General features: G+C 39.6%; 1 protein-coding gene across 2 annotated transcripts in view; it reads right to left on the bottom strand.

Moving 5' to 3' along the window:
* Window positions 1-19,698, bottom strand: part of LOC134203867 (tenascin-like) — a 36,021-nt gene extending 16,323 nt beyond the window's left edge. The window contains exons 1-2 of one of the 2 annotated variants that reach the window (XM_062678707.1): window positions 17,687-17,816; window positions 17,492-17,609 (exon numbers count right to left, since the gene is read on the bottom strand). In XM_062678707.1, the coding sequence (XP_062534691.1) occupies window positions 17,492-17,609; window positions 17,687-17,757 (189 nt within the window). In that variant the 5' untranslated portion in view covers window positions 17,758-17,816. Of the gene's footprint in view, window positions 1-17,491; window positions 17,610-17,686; window positions 17,817-19,491 lie in introns of those variants that run through there. The other variant, XM_062678706.1, reaches the window with a different exon arrangement.
* Window positions 19,699-24,977: the final 5,279 nt, after the last annotated feature.

Genomic DNA, 24,977 nt, shown 5'->3' with positions numbered 1-24,977 from the left:
TTTGCCGACGATGATCCTGATAATTGACTTCGGGTCGGTTGATTATGGGTCCCTCTTGGAAAGACCGATATGGATTAGGCTGACGATCGACATCCGAAAACGGTTGCTGTCACAGATATCACTGCTTCACGGTGCTTCGGAATCGCACCGGTCTGACTAGTCGTTCGGATGGTACTGGGATTACTCGACGATTGCGGCTGGGCTCGCATGGGAACTATTTTCCAAGTAGGCACCAGAAAGTTGGCCTCGATGAAATCGACCCCAAAATACTGGTGAGCAAGTCGATTAATTAAGTACAACATCAACTTTTGATGCTCTTTCTGCAAACTGTTTTGAGGTGCGTATCGACGAATTCGCTTATGATAATGTACAAGCCGCGATAGATATCCGTTGTCAACTCCGTTAGCCATTTGCGTTTCCATTCCTTGAAGCATCCCAGGAACCGTAGCATAATCAGACTCAAACTCATGGCGAGAAGGTAGTACAAGCTCGGGATCTTCTGCCGCGTGCAATAGTTTGTGCAAAGTGCGTCGCTTGGAAACAATCGACTCATGTGTTGAACAATTTCTAATAGAAAGCTAAAGTATTTACAGTATAGAAGAAAAATGTATTCTAAGATCTAGGTTCTTAATACTACGAATTCATTGAAAAAATTTTTTAGCGATTAACTATTATAATTAAAATCTTCGAAACTATTTCCCAACAAACTTAAACGAGCTAATCCATAACCAATTACAATCTAAGCTACTCGAATTAATCCAATAACTATTTACAACTCTTACTCTCAGGCCCCACGTTGGGCGTCAATGTAACGTTTAATTCTTTTCTTTAAGATTTGTTTATCGGCTTTATCGGTCATTTCTACTCAAAGTATGAGGGAGTAGATAATCGAAAGATAATTGAAAATCATTAGATTGAAAGGCGTTCGCTAGGGCGCGAACAAGTATGAAGCGATAGAGGGTGAAAGGGAGAAAGGAAGACCATCTATTGAACAGCACACAATCGAAGCGTGAATCTTCTTGCCTAACGCCCTGGTTGTGGACGGCTTGGTTAGTGGTATGGAAAACACCGTGCCACGACAAAAAGATCCAGGCAACGATCTCCCCATGTGCTGTTCTGTTTTACTTCTAGTTCTATCGATCGGCAGGTTTATGCGGAATTCGCACTATCACTCATGGAGGTATGTCTATATCGTGACGTGTTCTTCCAATAACCCGATTTCGATCTTATTGGATTCTTTTCTTTAAGTTAACGGCTTAAGCGCCACCTTCGTTCTAGAAGGACCGTTACTCCTTAGAATATCCCGGCATGAGACGACCTAACCCAAGACAGGCTGAACCAGTTTTTATTTTCAGAACTAAAGTTTCATTTAAACGCTCACGAATCGACCAAACCTAAAAAGACTGTTGAAATGATAAATACGTCCAACCAACTCCATCGAAAATTGAGTGGTAGCTAAAGTTTCCCAATTATAAAGCCGGACCAATATTGAAGAATTCTGCCATGTGACGACCGACCCTGGCGAAGCAAACACTTAACTCGAAATAACGAATCCATTCACATTTATTTTATTCTAAATGTGATTTTTTTTAAATTTTGCAAACGTTAAATTTTTCATAAGCTCAACTTGTTTCAATCTTTATTTTAATTCAATTGATTTCTATTTCTTCAGGTTTGCCAAGAGCGTGACGTTACGATTTTTCTAATTGGAAAAATTGATCTTTGCCTAGATTTACTATGCAGGCCCTAATAGGTGAACTGAATTGATCTGACCTTGTTCATTGATGTGCGTATCCCTCGACGGGTGATCTAGCGTTTTCCAACGTCACACGTGTCGGTTTCAGACGTGAGACCCCATAATCTTCGCCTGAGTGGATTGGCGAAGGCGCATGTCATCGGGGTGAAGACGTCCCCGGATCTTGGCGGTGTGTGAGCTTTTGTTGGTTTAGCTCTTCGCCTCGCCACTTTCCGTATCGTCTCGTGGATATTCTGGACACACACCGCTTTCAAGCTTGCAGTATCGAGTGGGGTTGATTTTGGCCGTATTTGCTCGACCAGTTCGACGAAAAAGTTTTCGTCAAAAACGTTCCGTCAACCTTGTGTCCGTACTAACGTTGTGGAAAATTACCACCCACACGCAATGGTTCTCAAATAGCCTGCACTTGCCGCCCACGTTGTTTGGGCTGGGCTTGCCTGAACAACGCAATAGTTTATTAACTGCACAATAGTTCAAATAATAGTTATAAGCTTACCTGACTTCTTTCTATTCAATTAACTTTAATTTAATTTCCTTTTCCTACCAACTTCAAAAAATTCAACTAAAATAATTTAATCATACATTTAGTAATTTAGTTTAACTTCACTCGAGCTAACATACTTTGAGTTTAGCTATTAGACTAGACCACTACCACTATAGATATTTTTATAAATTTTTCACTTAAAAAACTTTTCTTATCGAAAATTCAACCGATCTTGATCAAGTACTCCACCAGAAAGAAAGCAATATCGCGATTCAAAATGCTTGTAAAATCAGTTACAACAGCAATTCAATTGTTTTACGTTCTTTTTTTGTGCATTGTACAATTGCGGAGAGAGAGGTTTTCTTTATTTAAAAATTTCCTTTTAGAATTTTTAGGTTTAGAGGTCACTGGAAATTGCGCAGTAATTTAATTTCAAACTTATTGGCGCCTTGGCGCCAAACTTATGTAAATTTATTACACCGCGAACTTTTGAATTTGAACGTCATGCCAAAATATTTTGAGGTAACGCATTCACTTGTAGGTGGCAGCACGCGTATAACGATATGCTTTTATTTTTTTTATATGCACACAGGGAAATGATTTGGATATTTGTAAATAATTTCTGATGTTCTTCTGACAAGATTAGATTAAATTGAAAGATTAATTAATTTTCGTAATTGCAATTTTCTTACAATTCTTACGGGAATCTTTACTAATGTTCCTCCAGAAATTACTCCTAAAGTTCCCCCAGGGTTTCCTTCTGGAATTTCCTTTACATATTTCTCTTTTAATTTTCAGGAGCTCTTTCAGAAATTGCTTCTAAAGGTCTTAAAGTTTATTTTTGGAGTTGCTCCAACAACACGCAGAAAAAAATCTTGTAAATCCAATAATATTTTATGTAAATTCAACAAGAGTTTCACATTGTTTTGGCGGTAATAAGAAATATTATTATTTCAACAATCCTGAATTGTTGTTTTCATAGAAGCTTGAAAAGCTTGCAAACGTCAAAAAGCTTCTATACCGCCTTCAAAACAATAAGAAAATTGTTGTTTTAAAAAGAGTTTTATTTTGGATTTAATCATAATAATTTTTGAAACAAATGTTGATGCAATATTGATTTCAATAATAATCTTATTGAATTTTTCTTAATTTTCTTTTAATGACGACCCAATTAAAGCAATGAAATGAATTGCAGATACCGGAACTAGAGAAATATATAAAACATATTTTATTGACTAAAATAAATACTCCCCCTAAACAATTAGAAAATTCCCATAAGAAAATAGGAAATTGCCAATAAAGAAATCAGGGTATGAGCAATAAATAAATATAAAATTTCCACAAATAAAACAAAATTTCCATAAACAATTAAAAAATTTCCACAAAACAAAAATAAATAAGCACTTTTAAAAGCAAAAATTGCAATTATAAAAGAAGAATTTTCCATAAAAAAAAATAAAAGTTCCACGGAAAAATAATACAAAATTTCCATAAATAAATCAATATTAGCAATAAAAAATTACAAAATTTTCCACAAAATAAATATATTTTTTTCCACAAAAAAATAAAAATTTTCCACAAAATTATCAATAAAAAGCAATAAAAAATAAGAAAATTTTTATAAAAAAAATAAAAAAGCAATCAAACTGTGCTTTTTTTTCCATAGATGACCCCTTCTTTAAAAGCGTTTAAAATTCATAAAATTTCATCAGCTTTATTGCTTTCTTGGATTTTTTAATGGAAATTTTCTTAATTTTTATTGCTTTTTATTGATTATTTTGTGGAAAATTTTTAATTTTTTATGGAAAAAATATATTTATTTTGTGGAAAATTTTGTAATTGTTTATTGCTAATATTGATTTATTTATGGAAATTTTGTATTTTTTTCGTGGAACATTTTCATTTCTTTATGGAAAATTCTTCTTTTATAATTGCTATTTTTGCTTTTAAAAGTGCTTATTTATTTTTGTTTTGTGGAAAATTCTCAATAGTTTATGGAAATTTTATAATTATTTGTTGCTCATACCCTGATTTTTTTATTGGCAATTTCCTAATTGTTTATGGAAAATTTCTAATTTTAAATGGAAATTTTATTTAGCTGCCATATTTTATTCATCTATTTTCAACTCCTTGCGGACCGATACAAAGAATCCGACACATTGATGAAAATCATATGTTATCCAGATGGTGATACTGGCGGATGCTGGAATACAAAACATAACTGTGTGATGATCATCATTTATGAGAAACATTATGTACTTACGTAATTAAAACTCTCATCTTTACGCCAATTCCCTTTCCAACGCATAATAATGTCTCCCGTTCACTCGGATGCTAGATCTTGTTTCGTTCATCTTAACATATTCGGAATCTGGAAACAAAGTTGTTAAAAGGGTTAGTATAGATTACAGTGTCAGAAAAAAGCAGCAACTTACCTCAAAAATCGGGAACACTAACGATCCCACCAGCAATGCATTATCCATTTCTTCAATAATCAAATTATTTCTTTGATTTATCCGAGGTAGAATTCCCACAACTTTGTTGACAAATTTGTAGTGAAACGTTATAAAATGTCCCATCTGGTTTTAACAAACAAATTTATTTTTGCCATTGAGGATGCTATTTTCATCCATTCAAACTATTAAATCACATGCCAAAATAACTTAGATTTTGCTTTCTATTTGACGATGTCTTTTTTTTTCTCGATTTAGATAATAATTAAGCCTAAGCGTTTTCATCAATTCAATATGAATACATATGTTTCCGTGTGAGGTTGTTTTCAAATGTATAAATTAAAATCTCTCGAGCTTTTTTTAAAAAGCTCATTTGCAATAGGTATTGTTAAAACAATAATAGTTCAATATTGATATTATCTTAACAAACCTTGTTGAAACAATAAATTTTGAAGTATTTTCTATTAAATATGAGGACATGAAAACAACAATCATGTTTTTTGGTTCAATGGTAGCAATTTTCTGTCCGTGAATTCATCTCGGATTTGATCCAGTAATTCCTCGTGAAGCTCCTCATGGAGTTTCTTCAAAAGTTCATCTCTGGTCTCTCCAGAAACTTATCTTGGAGCTACTGCAGGAATAACTCACGCCTGTTGGAATTCAGAATTAATTCCTGGAGGAATTCAGTATGTTTTTTATGGGGAATTCAGAATGAATTCTTGAGGAGATTCAGAATGAATTGCTAGGGAAATTTAAAATGAATTTCTGGAGAACTCAGAATAAATTTCTGGAGAAAATCAGGGCGAATTCCTGGATGAGATCTCCAGAAGTAATTTCTGGAGGAGAATTTTAAGAAATTCATCCTAAACTTTTTCCTGAAAATCCTCCAACTGTTCTTCTTTAAAAATCTCTGAGAGTTCCTGCTGGAACTGCTATAGTAGTTATTCTTGGACTTTCACCAAAAATTCCTACTGGAATTTCTGAAGAAACTTCTCATGGGAATCCTCTTGGAATTTCTTTTGAAATTGCTGCAGGTATTCTCATATTTTTTTCCTGGAATACCTTCAGATATTCATCAACGAGTTCCTGCGGTAATTACTTCAGCAATATCTGCCAGGAATTCCTTTTAGAATTCTACTAGGTTTCAGGAACATCACTGAAAATCCTTCTGCATCTTCAATGGGAATCTTTCCAAAAATTCAACTGAAAACTCTTTAGGATCTTCACTGGAAGCCCATCCTGTCTCAATAGAATACATTCCCAAATATTTCAAAAGCAACACCCTCAGATCATCAGAACAAACAATAAACTCGCTAAAATTCTAGAAGAAACCCCTCGGCCCTAAGAATTTACTCAGAAGATTTTCTAAAATTTCGTTAATTTTATAAAATTACGGATTTCCGAGAATTCTTGGCTTTTTGAATTTGGCTTTTTCCATGTTTACAGAAGAAGCAATGCAAAGTTGAATAGCATGGTGAACTAATTGTGAACTTACTTTGTACAATTTCAATTATAGTAAAAGATTTTATTCACTTTTTCGTCGGTTGTTTGGTATCATATTGTACTCATTCAAAAATTGTTTTTTTCTGCATAATAAAGAAGGATCCATAACCGATGTGCTTCAGTAAAGGTGTGGGCCAAAGTCCTCTAAGTCTGTATTAGTTGAAAAAATAATGTAAACATTGCCACCCACAGTGGGTGGGCGGAATGAAACGTCACGTCTGTTATAAAAATTGTACTGAGTATACCAGACATGACGTCACATTCGGTCGCCTTCGACCATCTTCGGCAACCCAGCTGAGAGTTTCTCTCTCAAAAGAGAGAATTTTCGTTGAACAAATACTACTTCAGGGTTTGGGCCACACCTGTGGTAAAGCACATCGATCCATAACGTATATCACGCGGATATTGGCAATACTCAAACCGCCGCCGCACAGTGGCTAAAATCGCGCGCCGCTTTCCTTCGTAACAATCTTTGCATTGAACATCTAAAATCGTCATACTTTTAGAAAGGCTTTGGGCTTTGTTATGGAAGGATTCTGGATTGAATGTTTCGGAATTTTAGTTTCCGCATATTCTTCGAATGCAAAATAATTCTTAGATTTTCATGGCTGAACTATGATTCATCCAAACCTGAGACGAGACCTGCAAAGAGGAAAAAATGTAACTTCAGCTGCTGCCAGTCAACTGCTGTCACGAACTGTCAGGTGCAACCAGCAGCTTTTTGAGTGAAAGTATTGGTATCCCAAATAAAATATTCCACATCATTTTTGTTTTACCAAGACATTTTTACTTTAACGAGTATTCCAAACCTTCCGTTTAGCTTGTTAATAATCAGTAATAAACCTGTGTTTTATTCCCGGTATAAAAATCCTTATGAAAATGAATTAACTATTTCGTGAATTGGATACACTTTTATTGTGCTCAGAAGGGTCCACCTGGGGCTTAGGTGAAACAGTCAAGTAAACAGTTGAAACTCGATGGTCAACTGTGATGAAAAGAAGAACAAGTGTCAAAACAAGAGAAAAGAAGCAGCGTCTTTGCAGGTCTCGTCTCAGATCCAAACGTTTCTCCAGCTCCATATAATTTTGCATACAAGCAGTGTGGTACGACTTGCATGCAACATGCTGGATGGCCAGAAACAGACTGCAAAAAGCGTGGAACGGAACTATCCGGCTGGTTCTCAGTTCCCGTTACTTGAAAATGTAATCTGTCTTCAGTAGCCGATTTTTAAAATCCCACAGATTGTTCTGTGAAAAATATCAAGAGATTTGGTTGAAAAACGGCAGAGATCTGGGTACTCAAAGTTGCCGTTCCACGTTTTTGCGAGCTTGGTACTTTACGTTGCAAATCTTGGCTCGGTACTTGTAGTGTTAACAGTCATAAATCGAACTAAAACTTCTATCTAAGAGAGGAAACTGTGTGAAGTAGAAAACTGAAGATTCATAAGTAACTTTTATCTCGTTAAAACTAATAAGCCTTTCCCAATGTCAAAATATATTGTGATTAAAGTTGCCCTGAAACCACGGTTCCGCTACTAAAGAAATCAGTCCGAACAAAATACATTCACTTGAACATAGTTTTTAACTTTTTTTCAAGCAATCGGGTTACGTTGTATATCAACACGCGCGAAGTGCTGGAAAAATTAATCAGCTTATTTCGTTTATCACACCTCCCATTATTCCCAAAAAAGTGCTCACGCGATAGTCCGAATCAGTGCCCCGCACGGGATTGTGCAGTTTTGGTGAAATCCAAGTAAATAACCCCAGTAGCAGTGCATATTAAGTGACATTTTTCTCACGACGGTGCAGTAAGAGTAACAATACTGAAGTCACCAACACACGCGTTGCGGTCATTTGCTATATCTATCGCCGCGTTCCGAGTGCGAATCGATTCCAAAAACAAACCGAAACTCAATCCCACTTTTTTGTTGTGGTTTCACGAAGAAGTAAAGTGGATCCGAAAAAGTGCTCCTGACGCCCGGTCTTATGGCCGGTAAACCCACCCCATCGGGAAGGGGCCCGGATGACTATTGTAGTACGCCCAGTTCAACCAGAACACCAGGATGGATGCGAACCGACGACGAAATAGGACAAACCGTTGTCCTAGTTTTGCGTTGTAAGGTTGACGACGATCATATGGAACCAAACGGCTCATACAGAGAACCTCGCCTTCCTGAACCTTTTATCATCGGAAAAACTGTTGAATTAGCAATCGGTGTAAAACAAGCAAGAAATGTGAAAGCCTCTCGAGAAGGGCGTGGGTCTCGATACCTTCTCCGCTCAAACTCCAGAAAAGTTATCGACAAACTCATTACGCTGACGGAACTTACCGACGGCACGCCAATTGAAATTTTTCAACATCCGACGCTGAACACCGTCCAGGGTATTGTTTACGAACCGGATTCCATCTGCACTAACGAAAACATTATCGCGGAAAACCTAGCAGACCAAGACGTGCATGCAGTGCGTCGTATTAAAAAGCGAACTAATGGTAAACTGCAGAACACCCCGCTTTTAGTTTTATCCTTCCACGGAACTGTTCTCCCAGACTATGTGTACTTCGGTTTATTGCGAATCAAGGTACGACCATATTATCCATCTCCTATGATGTGCTTCAACTGTGGTATGTATGGCCATCTACGCAAATCCTGTCAGCAATCCGGCATCTGCATGCGATGCTCTCAACCATCCCACCTAGTCGATGGAGAGCAATGCGAAAACACACCATATTGCTTCCATTGTAAAAGCGAACACTCCGTTACATCGCGTGATTGCGCAAAATTCAAGGAGGAGGACAAGATTGTCCACATGAAAGTTAATCAATGTATCTCTTTCGCCGAAGCAAGACGCCGGTACCTAGAGGAAAATAGGAGAGAAAATATCGCCCGCGTAGTTCAAGAACAACTGAAACAAGAAATAGTGACAAAGACCATTTGATCGCATCTCTTCAAAATAAAATAGCCATCCTAGCGAAAGAACTCGATTCTTTCAAGTCTGGCTACAAAACAACCTTACTCACTCAGCCGTTAACTCCGATAGATGCTCAACCGTTTTCAGATCAACGCTACTTATCCTCTACACAACCCGACCTACCCGCAACACCGCAGACTACAGATCAACGCCACTCAAGGAAGGACAACAGTTTTGTCTCGCCACCCGCAAAAAAAGAGACAATCGTGATATTGGATCGATCAACAACATTCGCACCAGAAGCCGTAGCAATAAACGTATATTTGAAATCTCCCCAACCGATGCAGCCAAGAATCGTGGAAAACGTAATTTGCAACAGTCCGGTACGAAAAGCAACACTGGAATTTCGGACAACTAATGGCTCAAAAACAACCCTATAATCTCAACAACTCACTATCTAACGTAGCCACGAATATGGACACGAATATGAAAGAACCATCATCCACACCCAGTATACAACCTAACCCCAGCAACAACCACTTGGATCATGAATTAGAACAACGCCTTAACACCATGAACGCAACCAAACAAACAAACATCAACTTTCACGACAAGCGGTTTCAAGGCAGAAAACATGCAGCACCCCCTCCATCTTCGACGATTCTGGCAAGTGACACGATCCGGAATATCATCGCCCAACCCGTAGACCGTCAGATCTCTGAATTGGCCGCAAGCATGTGGAAGTTACCAGCCCTGCCTGCTCATACACTTTCTAACTCTGCTGCATACGACTTCTTTCGAAAAATTAACTGTACACCATCGTCCAGTACGAAATCACCTGATTCGCCAAGTGCGAGGCCTACCACGTCGACCCTGACCAGAGACGTCCCGGATCTCTCCGATGAACCTCTGGCGGCAGTCGGCGTGGTTGAGCCATTCTTCATGGCAAGTAGCACCTCATATATACCATTCAATGCACAGTCAACTCCGACAAGCTCTTCTACCAATCTAGGACAATTCCGTGGATTTTATCGACGAGTGGAGGAAGAACTTGTAGCAACTTCCCCCCTCCAACCACTTGCATTTCCCTCATTCTCATGGAATCCAGCAGAGTTGAAAATCAAAAGCGTTACCGCACCGACAGCTTCCTCGAACTCAAGATATTATGCAACCGAAACGATCCGTGATAAAATCTCCCAACCCACTGACCATCAAACTTCCAGCTTGACCGCAGCCATGAGGAAATTTCCAGCCCAAGTTGCTAACACTCTTCCACACCCTGGTGGATACAACATATATCGTACAAATAACTGTGCACCACTCTCCAGTGCGGAATTATCCGATTCGCCAAGCGCGAGGCCTACCACGTCGACCCTGACCAGAGATGTCCCGGATCTCTCCGATGAACCTCTGGCGGCAGTCGGCGTGGTCGAGCCATTCTTCATGGCAAGTATCCCCTCAAATATACCATACAATGCACAGTCAAATCCCACAAGATCTTCTACCAATCTAGGACAAATCCGTGAATTTTATCGACGAGAAGATGGAGAGCATGTAGTGAGCTCCCCGCTTCAACCACTGGAAGTGAATGTCTGGGGAGATAGGAATGAAGCCACTTACGAGTGCTTTGCGCTTCCTCCATCCTCCTGGAATCCAGTCGAGCCCAACGTCAACAGCGCTATCACACCGGCAGCTTCATCGAACTTAACAAATTATGCAACCGAAGTAAATCGGCACCGAATCACCCGACCCACTGACCATCAAACTTCCAGCTGGACCGCAGCCATGAGGAAATTACCAGCCCAGCCTGCTAACATTCCTCCAAACCCTGTTAAATACAACACGTATCGTACAATTGACTGTGTACCATTGACCAGTATGGAATCATCTGATTTGCCAAGTGCGAGGCCTACCACGTCGACCCTGACCAGAGACGTCCCGGAACTCTCCGATGAACCTCTGGCGGCAGTCGGCGTGGTTGAGCCATTCTTCATGGCAAGTATTCCTTCTTATGTACCATTCAATGCACAGTCAACTCCCACAAACTCTTCTACCAACCTAGAACCCAAGAACGGCGAAGATACTCTGCCAGCCTTCGCACTACAGTGGAACATTTGCGGTCTACGGACACATCAGAATGAGCTACAAATCCTGGCCATGAAATACCGTCCAATTGTGATTTGCCTACAAGAAACAAATATGGATCCAAAGCGACTCCCAGCTAAGTTTCTCGGCAACATGTATGAGTTTGTCTTCAGCCACTGTTCTCCTCACGGTAGACAAGGTGCTGGTATGGCAATCAAGAGCGGAACACCATTCCAAAGGATCCCAATACGAACCAACATCCAAGCTATTGCGGTACAACTTCAAGCTCCGACGAAGATCACAATCGCCTCGATCTACCTACCACCCAAAACTAACGATTCAGCAGCTAAACTACTAGACGCCTTAATAGAGGAACTTCCGAAACCGATACTCCTATTGGGAGACCTGAATGCACACCATGCCTCTTGGGGCAGCAGGATAGGCTCATTACAATGCGAAGCAAAAAAAAGAGGTGACGAAATACTGCAACTTGTAGTGCAACACGACCTAATTGTACTCAATGACGGGTCCCACACTCGAATAGACCCGGTTACTGGGAATTCCCAGGCCTTAGACATCTCTATCTGCTCAACATCCGTTGCATCGAAATTCAAATGGAAAACCCTACCGGATTGTTCAGATAGCGACCATTTTCCCATCGTAATTGACACACCAAGCACAACATGCGAGCCACACTACCGAAAAAGATGGATCCAAGACAAAGCCAACTGGGAGCGGTTCGAAGCGCTTACAAGCAGAACCCTGTGTCTTGAGCATCGCTTGACGGTGGAAGAATTCACAGCCAGAATCATTTCTGCAGCGGAAGAATGCATCCCACAAACCAGCGGCAAGCATGGAACGAAGGCAGTAGTATGGTGGAATGACGATGTCGAAGCAGCAGTAAAACAAAGGCGCAAGCGGCTTCGCGCCCTCAGGCGAATCGGAAGTGATGATCCCCGCAAAACTGATGCATTGAGACTATTTCAAGAAGCCCGATCAATAAGCCGCAAAACCATCAAGGAAGCAAAACAGAAATGCTGGGAAGAGTTCGCTGAAAGTATTAATGATAATAGCCCAGCAAGCCAGGTATGGAATAAGCTTAATAGACTCCAAGGTAAGAGAACGGTAATACAATCACACTCAACCTTCCATCTGGTTTCACTAATGATGGGAAAATAATAGCAGAAGCTCTGGCTGATGAATACCAGAAAAAATCTTCCGATACAAACTACTCCGACAGGTTTCAAAAACAGCACAAATCAGACATCGGCATATCCACCACAACTCAGCGTCCAAACTTATACAAGCAATACAACATTGACTTCTCTATGGACGAGCTATTGTGGGCGCTTGATAGAAAAAGCGGCTCCTCAACCGGAAACGATAACATAAGTTACCCAATGCTGCAACACTTTTCTTTTTCCGCTAAAACGGCGTTGCTGGATCTGCTTAATCGAATATGGATCAGCGGGAGTTTTCCAGCGCAATGGAAAATAGGCACAGTTATCCCAATACCTAAAGCAGATGCAGATAGAAGCAAGGCCGATGGGTATAGACCAATATCACTCCTAAGCTGTTTGGGCAAATTATTTGAAAGGATGATAAACCGCCGCCTAATAACTGAACTTGAAAAGAACAAGAGACTGGATCCACGCCAACACGCTTTCCGCTCTGATAAAGGTGTCGATTCTCACCTAGTTCAGTTCGAATCATTCATTACCCTGCAACATAACCAGCACGTCGAAATAGTGTCCCTTGATATTGCCAAAGCATATGATACTACATGGAAACCCGGTATTATACGTACACTGAAAGAATGGAAAATATCTGGCCGTATGATGAACATGTTATCCAGCTTTCTCGAGAATAGACACTTTCAAGTCTCCGCTAATGGTTCAACATCCAGTCTCAGGCAAGCTGAAAACGGCGTGCCACAGGGATCAATACTGTCAGTTACGCTTTTCCTAGTGGCAATGCAGCCCATCTTCAACAAAATACCCCCCGGCGTCGAAATCTTGATCTACGCCGATGACGTTATCCTAATAATGAAAGGAACAGAGCCAGCTTCAATTAGAAGACTCCTACGGGAAGCAGTCCTAGCCGTCATTAATTGGGCTGCTATAGTGTAGGGTTTTCCATTGCGCCAACAAAATCTAAACTTCTACACTCCTGCCAGTCAAACCATCGTAAAAGAGGTCGTGCAATTATTATCGATAGCATACCTATTCCTCAAGTACGCAAAATGAAAATCCTTGGAATCCTATGTGACGCTAAGTTCAACTTGAAACAACATCTTTCATCCGTCAAAAATAGCTGTAGTAAACGACTCAACATCCTACAAATTCTCGGATGCCGATTGAAAAGAAGCAGTAGATCAACACTGTTGAAAGCAGGATCAGCACTAGTAACCTCGAAACTATTCTTTGGTTTGGGATTAACGAGCACAAACATCGAAGACTTAGAACAGTGGTCCCCAGCACGCTTACAATCTAGGGCCGCATAGTAATTTTGAACTGTTGAAGCGGGCCGCAGTATATTTGCATGATTGGTTCTTCATTTCATATAGAATTTTACAGCCCAATGAAAATATTTTTTTAAATCTATTTCACATTTCAATAAAATTTGTTGCGATGAATCTTCTTTAAATAACATATTTGTAAGAACATTTTATTCTACGGGTTTTATCATCGTAGCTGACTTTTAGTTGATACTAACAGATAATTTTGTGGTAGTGGACTTGACACGAGAAAAATCTTTTTGCAACAATATGTTTTCAGCATAGTTTGCAGAGCATATAGGTATTAATCTTTTTTCCCAAATGATCATATGTCGTCCGATTCTAAGATTCTGAATTTTTGTTGAAGAATTTTTGTTCACTAGCAGTCCCGACGAACATCGTTTCGCCTAAAATTGATTTATTCTCTGATTCATTCCCGAGTTAGGAAGAAATTGATGTTTTATTTGTATGGGAGCCCCCCTTTCCAAAAGGGGGAGAGGTCTCGAACCATCTTAAGAACCCTCCCCGGCCTCAAAAACCTCAGCATACAAATTTTCACGCCGATCGGTTCAATAGTTTCGGAGTCTATAAGGTTCAGACAGACAGAAATTCGTTTTTATGTATATAGATTTGTGCAGTCAAAATATTGAAATCTCCCAATTCTGTGTCATAGAACAGATAAAAATTTAGATTTCGAGACACTATTGATCATAACTTGTGTCAAATAACGACAACAGTGTTTTCAAAGCCGGTGAACTTGCCAGTAGTTTTGAATAGAAATCGAATAAATCTGATTTCCGCACTATTTACCGTGTCTGATCAATTGAATATTACAGAAACCTTTTATTCATCAACTAATCGGAGCATAGAAAAATTCTTGACATTGTTAAATATTTCAGTTACCATCGTTCGAGGGTTCTTTTGACAAATCGTGAGCTACCTTGGACATTTTGAAACAAGAATTAAAACGTAAACTATGCCATTATCACCATTCGGGTGTCGTGTTGATAGGTGAATGGCAACTTTCAGTTTCAAATTTAAATTTTGTCAAATCCTAACTTGTATTGAAAGTTTCCTCATTTTAGAGCAGTATAACAAGTTTTCCAACAAGCTCAACATTTAGTTCGTTTGAATCAGCGAAAAAATGGACGAAGTTGCTATTATCATAGCCCGGGGCGAAGTTGTTTGCTGTTGGCCTACGTAATATTTATGAAGTGATGAATTTAATTAATCATGATGGTGTTTAAACATCGTAATGATGTGACCTTGACAGATTCCCTGAGTGGATAACAAAAAACTGAGCATGATGAAAAGCGTTTCGTGTCATCTAATGCTTATCAACGGGCCACATGTAGAGTATCTTCTGAAATCCTTCGCGGGCCGCAGGAAAAGGCTTCAAGGGCCGCATGCGGCCCACGGGCCGCACTTTGGGGATCACTGACTTAGAACGAATACTAGGACCAACTTATAACGAAGTAGTTCGGGCATCTTCCGGTGCCTTTGTATCCAGCCCAATTACTTCCATTATGGCTGAATCTGGCTGCCTACCTTTTCGCTTGGTAGTAGCACAAAGACTAGCACAACTAGCTGTACGATTGGTAGAAAAAGATCCCTTGGCTGTAAATTATCCAGTAGTAACACGAGCAAGAGAGTTTCTCCACGAAACAACTGGGTTCGACTTACCGAACATACATTGTACCCTAAGAACAGCCGACCGAGCATGGAGTGCAAAACCCCATGTATCGACAATCGACTGAAGAGGAGAATTAAAGCTGGTACAAATAAGAACATCGTCCTCCCGCATTTCACGGAACTCATCACAGGGCAATATCAGCACCACACACGTCTACACCGACGGTTCTAAAGACAGTGACTTTACAGGATCCGGGGTTGCCGCTGGTGTTGAGGAACAAAGTTTCGCCTACCAAGCATTTGCAGTGTATTCTCAGCTGAGGCATACGCTATTCATATGGCAGTAAGCACCGCTCATGGTCAAGAAAAAACAATTATTTTTACTGACTCTGCCAGCTGTCTTGACGCCTTAAAGGGAGGAAGATCTAAACATCCATGGATCCAATCCGTGGAGAGAAACGTCGAGGGCAAGGATATTACTTTCTGCTGGGTTCCAGGACACTGTGGGATCAGTGGGAATGTTCTAGCTGATAACTTAGCCAAAGCATCACGGAACCAACAGAAGCTTGACATACCAATACCATCCCAGGACGTCTCGAAGGCTATTCGAAACAAAGTATGGTCAACTTGGGAACTAGAATGGCGCCAAAACCAGTCAAATTTAAGACAAATTAAAAGTATTCCTGTAAAGCAACTAGACCGCACGTGCGCATCACAACAACGTATCCTTACACGACTTCGGATTGGACATACCCGTCTCACCCATTCGTACCTACTCAGCAAATCTAGACCACCCATCTGTACTTATTGCGGCACCCAAATTACCATACAGCATATCTTTACTGATTGTAGAGGATTTACTCAACAGCGGAGTGAGTGTGGGATCAACGGATCACTCAGTGAAACACTGGCTTTCAATTCACAAAAGGAAGCAGCAGTACTCAAGTTTATCAAAGAATGCAAGTTATATAATGAAATTTAACTCAAACAATTGTAATGTAAATAGCCTACAAACAATTATACGTAATGTATTAAAACCCAATCTGACATGAATGCCACGATCGTGGTGAAGTGTCACTAATAAAATAAATAAATAAATAATAAATAGTTTTTAAGGACATTTTATTCCTCATCATATTTGCTGATACATTCGAGGATACGCATTCCAGAACAATTTGGATAGCCTAAGACTACTACTTTTGGCAGGATCTAGTGAAATAACATTATTTTATGAGTAAGATCCGCGTTAAAAAAAGTCGTCATGAATGGGATAACACAAATAAGAATTTAATTACATGCGCCAAATATAAATACCACAAGATAAGAAACTTTTGTGCAAATCTTGGCATTCATTCAACGGTAGAGTCCAGGTTTTCATCAAATTTCTGTTCTATTGAGAGATTAACTAAAAATCACTCGTAGAGACACATTTATTTGATAAGAAGATTAAATTAGATGCATGCTTCCACTGATACCGTTTTGGTAAATATATTAAGCACTTATGCACATGTATGGCGTCAAGGAACTCCAGAGCACAGAAATCGAAAGATAATAATTATTATACCTGCATTTAGAAACTACAACATGTATCTTCCATATAAGCATGAATTGCATTTTAGTCAAAATTTAAAGTAATAAACTGGGTTACTTCACCCAAACATGGCGTCGAATGTTGATTACTAATTATCGAAGAACTTTCCTTGTTAGTCAGTTTGGATTTCTTCAAACTGATGAGTCATGGAAGAAAAAAGACCGCGACAAGAATAACTCACTATGCATCGAACAATGATAACGTTCTACCATGCAATATTTTATATAAGTAAATCTCCAAACTTAACACCAAGTTGAATGAGGTCTCCATTCAACTCAGATAAGTTTTGATCTCGCTTTTGTTATAATTTAAACTAAATCTAAACTAAATGTGATCTCTATCAAGAACGTTTTTTACAGATTGCAAAGAACTGTTAGATATGTGATGAAAGTCACAACACAGTCTTAATTCCAACCATAGAGAGTAGTGGGCGTGTGTAAAAAATTTTCGTCTTAAAAACGCAAAAACTACACCGAGGAATGAAGTCAAGCCCATTGTAATAAGAGCAAAGAACATAACCTTCCGCAACCCGGTACACGCAGCATAGTATACTGAATTTGGAGACATTTTATCATACTCACAAAACAATTATTGGTTTGGTAGTCGACTTTAACTTGCAAAGTCTTCCTTCCGAAGCAGTTGTATTCAGGTCTGACATATTTCCAACTATCGACGGGTATCGACTTCACGAATGGTTTTCTGTGGTACACAAAGAAAGTGATTATTAAACATATCCCTTAATTCTTTTGTCTACTCATTTAGTGACTGATAATTACAATTCCTTTGATAAACAATGTTGGGAGGAGGCAGCATCAATCAAAAACACCCAAATTAGAACAAAAATCATGATCACCCGGTTAATGTTTAGATATTGCAGCGCTTCACTACGAACAAACAGATGCACCAGACTAGAACGTGAAGAAAAAAAAATTATCGGTGCTTTCGAGAAATGATGCTGGCCAGCTGAAGCCCTCCGTTGATAAGCGGTGAGACGCGCGGATGCATAACAATATCATACCAAAAGTAGCTGGACTCGACTCTCGGACCGATATAATTATTTTTCAAATTAGGTCATTTCTAGTCTTTCCCAACCATTGTCATTCTCAAATACCTAGTAACTAGGCTAAAAATCTTGCAACTCTAGATGTGCACAATGCTGCGATGCTGCCATGCTCCAATCGGGGGTGCAGTCATGGTCAGAAATGAATAAGAAGTTGACCCAGAATATCGCATTTACTTACTCACGTTCGGCTTTTTCTTAGAAGGGATTTGAATCATTTGTTTGAGAAAGTACGTAAGTCCAATCTTCCGAATTCCGAGAAAACAAAATCCTTACCAATAGGGAAGAGTTCAAAAATAACGATCAACCCTAATTCCACAATTCACTGAAGTATGTTTTGTAACAGTATTACAAAAGGCACGAATTGAAAAAAAAATCCCAACAGTTTTAAACAAATGCAGAACGAGAAGTAGGGTAAAATGCCCAATAGTGGACCCCCTAGTAGCGAAATTTTGCTCTTTTTGTTCTAAGGAGTAGAAATTTTCAACATATTAATTCTGCTTGGCATCTAATACCAAGTTCTGCATCTCCTCTTCACGATACATACATAAAACACTCAAATACACGACGTTATTCGTTGAAATTAACATTTTAAAGTCTGACTGAATTCGCCCTATAGTAGACCCCCTGGGGTCCATAATAGGAATTTGCTTCCCTATAGTCGACACTTCATTTGATTTTTATGTTCCGTTTCGGGACGTTCTTCTTCCCAATTATGGACCCCCCAAAATATTCCTATAATGGACACTCTCGTGCTTATTTTTTATAGAATTGTAAAAAATCATTTAATTTTACTTTTCATAGCATTTCCAATGCATGTAATCAAATCATAGGACTGTAAGGTAGGTTCTCCCGATGGAATTTCATAGCAAAATGGTTATATTGTGCTGTAATAATGCAAAAATGGCTGGAGGGTCCACTATTGGTTGGGGGTCCACTATTGGGCACTTTACCCTAGTTGAAGTTTCTCATGACACATCTTGAACCGGCAGCTCGTTCCGAGTCGAGAGGCGCAATGCCGAATTTTTTTGGCATTTAATAGATATGATGTATGTCTCCTGTTCGAGCATTAATACTTTGGTGTATTGTGAATTTAGGGATAAGATTATTGTGTGTTGATCAATGTTTTGTCTATTTTAATGTTGATACTCGTGGGGCAAGGCTGACTTTTTCACCAGAATACGAATTTTGCATGAAGATTCACAAAATTCAAGAATGAGATTTATGCCAAGAATGTCATTTGCGCAGTTTCTCAAACAAACGTCTCATTTACACACTACAGCAACAAACGATAACGTCGTCGGGTGTCTTACAACTGCGAGAACGAGACCCCACTGACGTCATAACTAGAACTATCGCTACTAAATTAAAAGTGTGATGTCATGATGTTGCGCATGCCTGGTTTTGATAAAAAAAATAAGCAGAGTTGTCCAGAAACTAACTACACGTCAAGACGAAGAAAGCAAATTACTCATCGGCACAATTATAACAAACATTTAATTATAGCTCATGAATACTCACAATGCATTTGTTGGTCACATAATTGACATTGATATTCATTTTTTTCGGGACAACGCAAGTGTAACCAACTTCCACGGTTTTGGTTTTGTTCACTGGGATTGACCTGCTAAATGGTTCTCGTTGTTCTTCGTTACACATTTCACCTGCAATGACGTTGAAACTCATTACACATATCACCACTATTTCAAGTTGCATTTTTGTGGTGACAGGTTGCTATCTTCTCTAGGATTGAAAAAGTACTAACAAGCATCTATGAACAGCGGATCGAAGCTTAGTCTGGAGCAGTCATCTTTTCCGGTCCATTTAGCTTTATTGGAACACGTACATTTAACTCTGCAACGAGTCGCGATACGTTGATAACGTATTGAGATGCCACAAAGGCGCATCATATTGTTTTGCTTTGCCAAGAAAATCAAATCCAATGAGGATGAGTGAAAGGTAAAAAACGATATCAATATTCTATATTTAGAGCAAAAACGCTTATAAGGAGTATGCTCTGGGTCATGCCACTCAGACCTATAGTAGGAAGGAAACTTCGCTTTTGAGTGATAACGTTCAAGACCATAATTCAAGACAAAAGCTTCAAACGCGGGAATTTTTCGCCGTGCCTTCTCGATTGCGACAACAAAAATCACACTGCTAGTCGCAAAAGCTACTCAGCCGCCCGAAACCACCGGAAAAGAAGATCCGTAAGTATTTAATCCAATCTACGAATAAAGGAACCCGCGCCTTCACTCGGGGTCGCCGGGCGAAACTTTTGCTACCCTCCTTCCAGCCAGCAGCGGAGGTAATGGGGATAGTGCGGAGTGCTAGAATTATATTCGGGCTGGTGATTTCGCTTCTTTCATGGCCAATGTGCAAAGGAAAATCCCAACAGCACGAAAAAAAGAGTGACTGAAAGTGAAAGTCCTTTGCGGGAAATGGGTGCAGAAGGAAATGCGAACAAACGAATCGTAATTAAAAAAGTCTGTTTCTTATATTAATCTTTTTGGTTCGTTCGTTCTACCACCTCGGCTGAGGGGTTAACTCTCGGTCGGTTGGTTGAGATTCGTCTAGAACCCGATCCTTTTAAGCAACTGCTTGTTTTCCTTTCGTTTTTTTTACCGTAGTCCGCATTTCGGTGTGGTTCCAGATTTTCATGCTCACTGATAGCGATAAACTTTTTGATTGTGTTTTGGCTTTGTGCTCACGAGCTTTTTCCCAGCTTCTGAACAGCTGCTAACTTTAGGAGTTGGATTTGGGAATCGCCAAAAGAAATTGCATGCGGGTAAGCACTATTTTAGCGCCATTTTATTAGTCTCAGTTGAGGTGGCAGCCAGCGGTCAATGGCTGACGTCGATCCCTTTCTTTAAACAAACCGGATTTTTGGCGAGAAAAGTTGCAGATGGGGTAAATTATCGCGACTGTGAAGGAAAACTCTTTGTAGATGAAGCTAAGAATTGTGGAAAATTTGAGAAAGTTAAAGAATCTCCCAATTAATGTGAGTTTGAGAATAATTATTTCAAGACTTGGACTTCTTCATTTAAAAACGCTACGTATCAGTTATTCCCATAAAACAACTGAATCGAAGTTTCAATAATAGCTTGAAATAAAAGAATGCCACCATCAATGCCGTCGTTAAGTATATCGAAGAGCTTGTGCAGGTAAAAGCGATGTGGTTACGGATGGCAATTGGAGTTACGGATCACCATTCTGATAACGAGAATGCATGAAGAAGCTAGCGTGCCGTTGATCCTGCGGAACGAGAAGTTGTGGCAGCTGATATAAAGATGCGTTTTTGTCTTTCTCGTATACAACCCGATCAGGAATGCATAACAAAATTATAACCCAATTCTATCAATTGATGTTATTTATAACAACGTGTGTTATAATTAGATAATACGATAAAAATGTAGCTTCGGCCAGTTTTATTTCATATCAAAATTATATCTACATTAGTTATGAGTATTTTTACAAAATAATTGCCTACATTTTTTTATTGGCATTGGAAAAAAATCGGAGGTAATCACCTTCAGTATAACTTGAAGCCGCTCGATATTAATACATAGCTGGAACAAAGTTAATTGCCTACATTATGGATGGAAATCCGGCGTGGTAGCGAACCAGATTTCTATCCGTGATGTAGGCAATTACCTTGAAAGTAGATTTTTGTACAGAAAAAGTATATCAACGTTTGTTATAATGTTGATATGAAGGTATCAACCTCTGTTTTAATTATGTTACGGCTAGAGGTATTTTTGATATAATTTTTGTTATTTTAACAACTAACCAGCAAAATTTATAACACATTTTGTTATAATATTTTTCTGAAATAAATAACTCCCCTTGTTATAATTTTGTTGTGCATTCTTGATCGGGAAAGTATACGTAAAGGCTATATGCTCCAAAGCCAAACTTTTTACAGAAGGCCCGGAAACCCATAGTGTAATACACCAATCAACTCAGCTTGACGAACTGAGATGATGTGTGAGTGTGTGTGTGGGGCTACTTTGGACATTTTAAAACAAGAATTATAACAAAAATTACTATAAAATTGTCATTATCACCAATCGGGTGTCTTGTTGATAGTTGGACGGCAACTTTCTGTTACAAATTTGGTATTTTTTCCGTTTAGTTTTTTCAAAAAATTAAAAATCCAAAGTAGCCCCCGGAATCAAAAGAAGCCCCGCACGACGGTATGTATTGAATGTATAATATTTTATCGAAAAACATTTTGCCGAATTCATTTTCTCAGAATAGCATTAGACTTTTTTTCAGATTGTTCTAAAAATTGGCTTTTTTTTGGATAAGTGTAGCATAGCAGCAGTTTTGAAACATAAAATTGCTCCATATCAATCCTTTATTATATCTGGCAAGCGCGCTCCTATAGTGAACGAATTATCTCCAACTCTTGCCTTATTATGAACAGACGATCTTTCTCGAGACGCTTTATACTGGATGGACGAGTTTATAAAAAGAAGGCATTATCTCCTCCATTAACATTACATCGGGTAGACGGTATCATTTAAAGAAGGGACTATCTATCCTCTTTACCTTATACCGGGCAAATGTGTTCATTTGAGGAAGACATTGTCACTTTCTTTTGCTTTAAACCGGGCAAATGAATTCATCATACCAAGGATACTAATACATTTAAAGAAAGAAATATCTCTTCACTTCGCCTTGGGATGTTTTTCAGCTTACTAGCATTTAAACTGTTATCGAAAGCTTTCCCGTGCCTGCCAGTTGCATGAATGTCTTGTGTGGCAAGTGCAATGGACACACTGTGCTCAAAGAGCTGAGAATGCTTCTCACCCTGCATCCTAAGCCGAACCAAAAATTGAACTCGCAATCTCCGGATCAGAAATCCTCCAATCGCATTGTGCCGCACTCAAAAAGAAGAAAGAAGCATTCGGGGAATTGTTATTCGGGGAAATTGCATTCGGGAAAATTGCATTCGGGGAATTGTCGTACAATCCCATATTGTTAAATTATAAAGATATTAGAATAGAGTGTTTTCCTAATCATTTTTTTCTCTAAAATAGTCGAACAAAGACTGAATTTCTTTGATGGGGTAGAATCGCGAACAGAAATTCCGATTGAAAACATCATGGTCAAAATTTGGAAATCAAACTTCTGTCATATGTAAGGTCCATCCCTTCTTAAGAAGTCACTGCCCGAGCAGCACAGGCAAAAATGGTTGTAGCAACTTGATTGTAACCAAGTCTGGTTACATGTGAGTTGCAGTTACCTACGTGAAACATGTGCGCTGCTGGGGTGTAATCATGGATATGAATCCTTGAAAAATAATAATGCGTATGCCCGGAATAAGGCAATGGTGAATTTACTCATTACTCATCTGTCATTTCTCACTTTTCATTACGTTCTTCTCACTTCTCACTTTTCACTACTCACTATTCATTTCTCACTTCTTACTCCTCATTCGGCCTAATGACGGTTCGACATAATGGTCTTCGGCCCAATAGCCAACAATCTTAATTTTTTTACAATTTTTAAGCAAATTGTCCCGCGATCCTCACTTTTGTTGCAGCTCAAAGTTATGTCAAAAGCAAATCATGCGACTTCATGTAAAACGACGCAGATTTTTTTTTTCAGTTTTAGTTTTATCTGCAGTATGGAAAAAAATCGGGGAAATGTTCCCTAGTAGCACAGTTCAGATCGATTTGGTTGCAGCAACTCCAATGTGACTAGATATGGTCGCATATGAGTCACAGTGACTGATATGTGACAAGTGTGCTACTCGGGTTGCATTCGGGGAATTGTTACAATCGGGGAAATGTTACGTTCGGGGAATTGGTTTTCGGAGAATTGTCGAACAATCTAATTGAACAAATAGACTGTTTCGGTGGCATCGGCATTTGACGTGGTAACTTGGTTGCTGTTAGTGATTCCATCCATTCCAAGTTTATTGCATCATTTCCCTCCGATGATTTTCCCCAACTGTCAATATCTCTGCCTGAATAAATATTTATAGTCCTAAAAGGACTATTTGCAATCAGTTCGCCAAAGGCCATCGGAAGATGTTAAGCGACAATATCCAGGGCATCACTCAACCCGCCATCCGTCGGCCTGCTCGCCGTGGTGGCATCAAACGTATCTCCGGGCCCATCAAACCTGCGGTGTGCTGAAAGTGTGCGTAAATCCAGGACGCTGTCACCTATTATTTATTTTATTTTATTTATTCAGACTAAGGCCGAAATGGCCTGTGCGGTATATAAGAGTTTTCTCCATTCGGCTCGGTCCATGGCTACACGTCGCCAACCACGCAGTCTACGGAGGGTCCGCAAGTCATCTTCCACCTGATCGATCCACCTTGCCCGCTGCGCACCTCGCCTTCTTGTACCCGTCGGATCGTTGTCGAGAACCATTTTCACCGGGTTACTGTCCGACATTCTGGCTACGTGCCCGGCCCACCGCAGTCGTCCGATTTTCGCGGTGTGAACGATGGATGGTTCTCCCAACAGCTGATGCAACTCGTGGTTCATTCGCCTCCTCCACGTACCGTCCGCCATCTGCACCCCACCATAGATGGTACGCAGCACTTTCCTTTCGAAAACACCGAGTGCGCGTTGGTCCTCCACGAGCATCGTTCAGGTATCGTGTTCGTAGAGGACTACCGGTCTAATGAGCGTTTTGTAGATTGTCAGTTTGGTACGGTGGCGAACTCTATTCGATCGGAACGTCTTGCGGAGTCCAAAGTATGTACGATTTCCAGCCACTATACGTCTCCGAATTTCTCTGCTGGTATCATTTTCGGCAGTCACCAGTGAGCCCAAGTACACAAATTCTTCTACCACCTCGATTTCGTCACCACCGATGCCAACTCGCGGTGGGTGGCTCACATTGTCTTCTCTTGAACCTCTTCCTATCATGTACTTCGTCTTCGACGTGTTGATGACTAGTCCGATCCGCTTGGCTACCCTCTTCAGTCTGATGTAGACTTCCTCCATCTTCTCAAAGTTACGTGCCATAATATCTATGTCGTC

The sequence above is a fragment of the Armigeres subalbatus genome, unplaced genomic scaffold, assembly GCF_024139115.2.
Source record: "Armigeres subalbatus isolate Guangzhou_Male unplaced genomic scaffold, GZ_Asu_2 Contig274, whole genome shotgun sequence".
NCBI classification, from domain to species: Eukaryota; Metazoa; Arthropoda; class Insecta; order Diptera; family Culicidae; genus Armigeres; species Armigeres subalbatus.
The sequence above is the reverse complement of the archived record's forward strand: the minus strand, read 5'-3'. Positions and strand labels throughout refer to the sequence as shown.